Source organism: Egretta garzetta, unplaced genomic scaffold, assembly GCF_000687185.1.
Source record: "Egretta garzetta isolate BGI_Z169 unplaced genomic scaffold, ASM68718v1 scaffold214, whole genome shotgun sequence".
Taxonomy (NCBI): domain Eukaryota; kingdom Metazoa; phylum Chordata; class Aves; order Pelecaniformes; family Ardeidae; genus Egretta; species Egretta garzetta.
In genome coordinates, this window is record NW_009259491.1 from 78,101 (window position 1) to 86,362 (window position 8,262).

General features: G+C 45.5%; 1 protein-coding gene across 1 annotated transcript in view; it reads right to left on the reverse strand.

The window, feature by feature from the left end:
• Positions 1–4,093: 4,093 nt before the first annotated feature.
• EYA2 (EYA transcriptional coactivator and phosphatase 2) overlaps positions 4,094–8,262 on the reverse strand; it is a 57,916-nt gene continuing 53,747 nt past the window's right edge. Inside the window, exons 14-15 of the mRNA XM_009637316.2 lie at positions 8,162–8,256; positions 4,094–4,174 (exon numbers count right to left, since the gene is read on the reverse strand). Coding sequence (XP_009635611.1) covers positions 4,094–4,174; positions 8,162–8,256 — 176 coding nt within the window. The remainder of the gene's footprint in view (positions 4,175–8,161; positions 8,257–8,262) is intronic.

Consider the following 8,262-nt stretch of genomic DNA (forward strand, 5'->3'; position numbering starts at 1 on the left):
TGGCTGTGGCCCTTAGCGCCCGCTTCGTGGGATGGCGAGCCACGGCACAGATGGGTGCAGCAATTCACCGCTGTGAAGCTGCCGCGTCCCAAAGAGCCGCAGCAGGCGGCCAGAGCTTGTGGTGCTCTTACAGCGGTAACTCCCGCTGCGTACTTACAGTAGATGGGCACTTGAAACGCCATCCTTTCTAAAATGCATGTAACAAGTGAATTACTGCCCTTAATTTCCTAATATAATAATGCAATCATCAGATTCTTCTGTCTCAGAAATTTGTGGCCCAAATAGGCAACCAGCTTTAGCCAAATTTGTCATTCATTAGCAAATTATTGAAAATGCAAACAGTAACCATGCTGAGTAAACAATAGCCTGGAAAATGCCTTTAAAGTGCTGTTAAAATATTTTAAAGCCAGCTTGCAGTGCGCACCTTTGCCATCAACTCAAATCCAGTCTCTGTTATGAAAGACAAAATGCTCAGTCTGCCCTCCTTTTGGGGGAAAAAAACCCCAAACAGCCCCAAATCAGCACCTGTTCCTGAAGAAAAAAAGTCTGGTTTCTTTCCTTGACTGCAGCCTTGCCACATGGATGGGGGAGGCTTTTTGCTGTTTCTGATGGGCTTTTTAGCATTTGTGCACTGCAGAGTAAACCATCGGCAGCGCGGGTGCGGTGGCTGTGGCAGCCTGGCGCGAGGCTGCTGCTCCCAGCCGGAGGTGCTGCCTTAGTCCTGACTGCACTGGTGACGCTGTCCTGTGCAGGTGCTGAAGGGTGGAAGGCTTGCGTGCTCCCCGCTAACCCTGAGCTTTGCTCTGCTTTCTAATACCTGCTGCCTGCTCGAACATCACCTGTTCCCTTCTGGAACAGGGCCCAGTGTGGCTCTGCTACAGTTAAACAGGAATGGACATTTTAAAGGGGTTTGCACGGCGTGATTTGAGGTGCAGACTGTTACTGCTTCCAGTGTTAGTGTTTTAAAAGTCCCGGGTTTTTCAGAAATAAAACACCTGTGTCGGGGGCCCAAGTGGTGGCAGAGGCTCACTCTAGTAGGGACACATTCACCCTGGCTGCCAGGGGAGACTGTCCCTCCTTTACAAAAGATTATGCAACCTGTTAAGATTATGGAGTAGAGAGGATCTGAACATGGAATTAGCAATCAGGAATTGGTAGCTTTAAAAAGCTGATTTCTTTCACTCCGCAGCATTGCATTCATATCAGTGATCCAGAGGGATATGATAGAGCAAAGGGTACGCTTGGCAATGCGATGAACTTGTCACATCGGCGTACATGGGATGGGTACGCCATGTCGGTGTGCAGGTGGTGGGATTTTTTTCTTGTTTTGGAAAGTATTTTGGTCCTTAAGGTGTCAGAAAGGAGCTGTGATAGCAGCTACGGCACCCTCATCATGCTTACAGTCCCATTCAAGACTGCAACCCATGTTATCTCACCAGGTATTATCTTTCATGCTCCCCTTTCTATTTAAGATACAGAAAGTCTGTATGAGAGGTTCAGATAGGTGCTAACATACTGAACACCTTTTGGCATCAGCTATACATTTTAATAATGGTACTAACAAACATGACTTGCTTTGGACATGGCTATAGTGCAGCTTATTTGGGAACCTTTTTATGCCATCGCTGTACTCCAGTCCAGTTAGTCCTGTGACTAAGGAAAGATTCTATGCTGTAACAATGTAGAAATACATAAAAACACAGGTGAAAGAGATGAGCGTGGCCTGTATGTGTGTGCGCGTGTGCATCCCCAGGCCTTTTAGATGTTCATGAGTAAGAAGTTGTTGCAGATCCCCTGTTCTACCCATCACAGCTTCCCAGGAAACAGAAACCCCGATACTCTCGCTGTAGCGACAGCTGAACGCATGCCACAATGACTGGAAGGAACAAGTGCTCCTCGTGCTGGTGTGCCCCACCCTCACCAGCTCTGTTACCTGTGGGGAAGTAAAAATCAGCTGGGAGGAATATGGAGAAATCACTGATGGCAATGGTACGTGGATCATGAGCAGGCACCAACAGAGCACAGGCCTCTGCCGAGGACTTTGGAGACAGAAAAAAGAGCTTGAGAACGTTCACATACATTCTGGGAAGCTTTAGGAGAAAAAATCAGTGCTCGGGTAATTGGCTCAAATAAGGCAGGTGTTACATTTGCAATTTCAAGGAACAGCAATTAGCTGACTGGCAGGCTGCTAGAAGCTGAAGTTGTGCTTCCTTAGGAGTCTGCCATCCCTGGCATTTGTTCCTCTTTCAAAGGTTTTATTTACAGGTGTCCTTATCTTGTAAGCATCCGTCAATTCTCCATTGAGTTTGATTTCCCTGACTTGTGATAAAACTTCCCATTTGTGAGTCTTCCAGCTGGAAAACCTTGAGGGAAAAATTCTGCCAGACTCGCTTCTCAGCAGGCCCCAAGACAAGCAAAACCCATACTAGAAAAACCATGTTATTTTATTTTGTGTTGTGCTCAGCCCAGAGAGCAGCTCTTTGCAAATGCCTCCAAAGGCTGCACTTACATCGATGGTCTCTGTTCACGCCTGCTGTTGACAAGTTCAGCCAACACATTTTACAGCTGCTGCATGGCTGCTACCTCTTCAGCCAAAGACTGAGATCAGATTATTTTGAGACCAGATTGTCTGTTTTAGTGCAGCCAAAAATCCCCCCTCGGATCCAGCAATGAATCCATTTCCCACAATGAATGTTAGGAATCGCTCCGGCTCCTGGAGCACTTGTGTCACACCTGTAACTTGTGTACCCCTTACTCGCTGGATCTCGGTTCACCGTGACAGGTAACGGGATCGTGTTACTTGCTGCACCTCTCCAATGTCTTGCTCCAGTGAGGCCCTGATCCTTCTGAGGTTATTTGGTGCCGCAGCAAGGAAGAACGAACAGTTCTGAAAGTGAGTTAGAGATTCCTCCAGGCCCAGAGAACTGAAATATTTTGACAGCAAGAATCAACAGCCCAGCTCAGCAGAAACCCTAAAGCTGAAGCTTACTTGTAGATGCATTTATTTACATAAAAATAAATACGCACAGCTGCAGTATTTGCTTGCTCATTACCTTCCTTTGCAGGACAAGTCAGATTTGCCGAGTGCCCGTGCTCTCTCCCAGCGGACACAGCCACTGGCTTCAGCCTTTGCCCCGCCAACAGGCACCGCAGCTGCCTACAGGCTGCACCTTGCACCCCAGAGGCTCTGGCCAGAGCCCTTCCAGGCTAACCCCACCCTGAACCAGGAGTATGTACATCTCCTCTAGATCCAAGAGTGGCTGGAGAGAAGAGAAGGCAGGTACTCTAGTCCCCCAAAATGTAAACATGTTTTTATTTAATGCCTTTCACTCATCACAGGGTACTTTTTCCCCCACCCCCAGCCCCCAAACCCAAGATGGCAGCATAAGGCACCGTGTAGACACATGCACAGTCCACATACCATCTATGTACGATTTAAAAACACAGCTATAGTTCTTATCAATAGTACCATGTGTCCTTATGATTAATGTACACAGTATGATTTTCCTCAGAGCTTGTTCTGGAGAAATGAACTATTAATTTAGAATGGTTAAGACTCTCCCCACCCCCACCCCCCAAAAAGCCAGATTAAAAACACAGGTACAGAGCTTAATACCAGATTAATGAGATTAGTTCATAAATTAAAAAAATAATAATAAAAAAAAATCAACAGTTTCACTCTTGTTTTCAGAAAGTCCCATGTGACGTGATGTACTGTGCAGAGACTCCTTACTATGTCCTCTTCCCCTTTTCAAACCAGGAAAACTGACAAGTGGACCCAAGACTTCCAGCGGTTCTCACTGATGGCAAAAAGGCAGTTCCAGCGCTCTGCACCCGGCTTAGCCATGCAACTGCAGGATCCCCAGCGAGCTAGCTGAAGGCTTTTCCTCTGTCCAAAGGAAGGACTTGACACAATGTTCTTTGGCTGCAAGTTCTTAAAGGCTTCCACTGAAAGGGTTCTCCTTCAAAAAAAAGAAAAACTGCAGTTGCTGCGGGATTTTTTTTTTTTTTTAGTAAGAAAATGTTGAGGAATAGGTGGAACCGATGTAACAGTTTGAGTGAAGCCCTCACAGTGCTAAGATGTTGGGGTCTGCTACAAATATTCAAGTTCCAAGGCGTGCCGAAGAGCTTCCAGGTCAGCGTGACAAGAGATTCTCCAGAATGGCATGTTGTGCTAGAGTGAAACCAAAAGAGGGGATTTTTTGTTTTTTGTTTAATACTGAGATCAAAACAACTTTCTTAGTTTGCACTCTCGGGAACAGAGCTTTGTACTTGGGCCACCAGGCTGTCATGGTGTCACAGGCAAGGAGGCTCATCTTGGAGAGAAGGAAGGGGGTGGGAGCATCCGGCCACTGGTATGTTTCTCCTAGGCAGAGAGGAAGATGGATCCTCCACAATTTGGGAGCATCCCGCTTCAGAGATGATGCAGGATGCAGGCTTTCTGAATGTACTAGCTACTAAACTTCCCTCTCCTGTTTTTTCATGGATTGATTAGGAATGTTTCTAGAGTTGCAGTGTGCTTAGAAACACTTCTCTTGCCACTTAGCGATGTTCACCTATTGCAACAAGTTATACAGAGTCTTAGACTCTCCAGAAAGCAGCACAATCCTGCCCTACACCACCAATTTCTGGGTTGTCCTACTTACTACTAGCGAAAGCTGTTGCCAGTGCTTCACAGACAAGTAAACGCTATAGAGCATAAAATGAAGTTACTAAAATTTGCAAAAATGTACACAAAAGAATGTAATACCACACGGTGTCAAAGTGCTTTCTACCAAGTCCCTTTCCAAGTTCATGCTGCATTTTCTGGCAATTCAGGAACTGGCATCATGGCTCAGATCAATTCATTCAGTGTAACACGGCTGCCTCTGGGAGGGCTTACACGCCAGCTTGTCCTCAAGAAACTGTCCTGATCGCACTTTTGAGAGACTATCTTATAGTCTTCTCCTGCCCCCCTGTTTTTCAGTTCATATGGACTGTCATAAATCTAAAATCATGTACACAAATGTCCAAGTTGTAACCAGTCAGTTCCACTTGCAATCCGGACAAAACCTGGGAAGGTCACCTATCTGTGACCTACTCTGTATCTTGAGTCGTCTCTTGAAAATTGTGAATATAACTCTAGGAAAACCAGACTTGCACCTGAAAGAGCACAAAGTACCAATTTTTTTAAGAGCTGTGAAACAAGTGCAGTTCAATCACACGGGGGACCCAAGATGGAAACTGTGAACTGGTAAGGTACAAACGGTACTCGGAGAGCATCGCTGTGTCAACACAGCTCTGCGATCATTAGCACGAGCTCGGATCCCAGTGGTTACTTGCTAAGAGATAACCTCAAGATAATTAGAACCTGCTGTGGGATGTGAAATACAGCTTTTCTTGGTATGTTCTGGTGAGCCCGGGGCTTGGACTGGATTTGTTTCTTATCCAATACAGTTAAGGCAGTTTTACTTTACATCAAAACCACAGTTTAGATTTTAGATTGCACTTAGATTTTTTTCAACAACATTTGGGCGTGTGATTTTCTTAGCTTCCTCCCAAAGTACTGGTTCTGTACAGTCAGTGATAGGCATGCAGTAACAAAGATGCAGAAAGCCCTACCGGACAGGGCTTACTCCCCTTCCAGTGTGGGAACAAAATTTTCTGAGTACTTTGTCACTGTAAATAATTCAGCTGCAAGCATACTGCTTCTGGACAAACAGCTCCAACAACGCTGTAGAGAACACACGCTTCCCAGGCAGACGACTCCGATCAAGGGAGATGGGCCTTTTCCCAGCGCACCTACCTGTGTCAAAACAACTCCAGCGGTTCCCGAGGTTTGTTTTACAGTGTCTATTCACACACCTCTACTGTTTAAATACAACTCAAGCTTCCCTCTGCTATGTTGCCATCAGTAAACAAATGTTTCCTTCAAGCTATTTGCTAGTGTGTGTAGAGAGAGCAAGCAAACAGAGACAGCTGAAGTGACTGGAATCCACTGTTCTGCAATTTCACTTTAAGGGGAAAAGTTATTTCCTTCTCCCACCCCCTCCCCTGGTTGTTATTAAACCCATTGCATTAAATTATCTATTTTTCTTTCTTAAACAAGAAGGAAACTTGGCCTCCGAGCCACTCCTGTTGTTCAGTATTTACAGATTTAATCAGACAGGTGAAGAAAAATGACCCACTAAAATGGAGATATTATCAGTGCTGTAGGCAAAACAGTGAAGGGCTCTCTGCCTGCACCCCCCTGCGTTTTTGTGTACAAAGCTCAGGTGTGCAGAAGCCCTGGCTAATGATTGTCATCAATCAAAGGAGGCGACAGCCCACCAAAGAATGGGCTCCACTAATGGGAGAGCTGCTTAGGCCAGGAGACACAAGCAAGAGGGTGCTTGAAATCCTGCCTATAGAAGATTGTTGAACCTTCCCACTTCTTCATACAGCCAGAGAGCCCTTGCAGCCTTTGATGCAGTCATGTTCACTGACCCACTGCCTTTGAAGTCTGGCACCGGGCTGTCAAAAGCAGCAGGCTGTTATCACTTCATCCCCAGTCATGCATTTTGGACTCCGCTCTGACAACTCCTTAACCCTTTACGAACTAGAGAACCATCTGCAGATTTAGCTGGTTCGCCAAGGCAGGGGCAGGTACTGTTGCTTCCGCTGGCCAGGGGAAATACACTGTAAGAGGGTTTCTGCTGCTTTGAAGAGGACCCAAGATACAGTTCTGGGGATAGAACAGGTGCCAATCACCTCATTTTCTCGGATCCCTTTGTTCTTGGCCTCGTGCACCCAATGAGCTCAAATCTGCTTGGAGAGTCTTTGCAGGATCTTCATTCAGAACGAAATCTGAGGTCCTCCAGCACAAGATTCAGCTGGGTTCCTCTGATGTAGTATTTTGTACATCACCTGAGCTACAACAGTAATCTGTGTGCCTATTAAAAATTAACCAGTTTGCTGAAGATGGGACTCATGCAGTCAGTTCCTGCATCTCAACTCGGGTGCACAAGAGCCAGGATGCCCAAAGACATCTTGCAAAGGATGCTTGCCATTAACACATTGTATTCCTGTCCCCGTAAAGCCAAATAAAAGGGGATTCCAGACAGGCTTCTGTTCTAAAGATGAGGAAATGAAAGCCTTGGCTCTTCAATTCTCATGTTGTACAATTCAGCTGACGTACCTGCTTTCCATCAGGTCGCTGGGATTCTCCACGTTTCTGCCACTCCTGGGTTTCTGTAACACACTCTCAGCCCATGTGCATGGCAGAGGGTATTCCTTGCTGGATCTCTAGCCCCACAGCACCCCCAAGTCACTATAAGCAGAACGCGAGCTTTGGTCTTCCCAAATTTTTATTTTATCTATTCCAAGCTCTGGGGCTTCAGCTTCTCTCCTGTTACAGTCTACCCAAAACAAAGAAGCTTCAGCTGGTCCCTAAAATTCTCATTTCCCAGTCAGTGGACTGTGGATACAAATGACTGGAGGACACAACTGGATGCACAGGTCAGTCCATTTAATTCTTTCTAAGGCCACCTCTGCCAGTGGGCCACATCTATGCAGTGAGCAGGAAACATTACCCAGGGCTTGTTATTCCTGACCACACTGGTTTCACAGTTCCTGTACTACTTTGTATTCAGTACCTCTTCTCAATTTCATTTTGCTTGTGAAATCAGTCACATTGATCCATAAATCACTGACAAAGGCAGCAACTCATTACTAGTCCCTTTGGTACTCACTCTAATGACATTACACTCTATGATCTCAATGAGTCATAAATAAAAATACATGTATGTATATATGCATATTCTAGTAAGTAATTCAAAACTAATTCCAATAATTTGGAATTTACAAAAGCAACATGTGCAGATCAGAAATTCACCCTGCTTGCTCATCTGAGATCACACACTGGAGTTTTCCTTTTCATGTGTTTAAAGCCATCTTTATTAAGCAAGAATGATCCCTGGAACATGTGACACAGCGACTACCTGAAAAATTGCACTGGCTGCCAAGGTGGGGGGATTTACAGTAGGAAATTTCTCACAAGGTTGTTGAGCGTTTTGCACATAAAGAAATGAGACCAACTGTAAACTGTTTCAAATAGAGGGAGTTTCATCGAATGCTTAAGTAAAGAAAGGGTCACTGGAATGAAAACTTGGAAGAATCCAGCATAGCATCCACAAACGGTTACCTTTTTTGCTCCCTGTTCCTCTTCAACACCATCTCCTATTACAATGTACACGGCTTTCCTTCCAAACCTTTGCATTATTCTTTCAAAACAGCTCTCTTTCC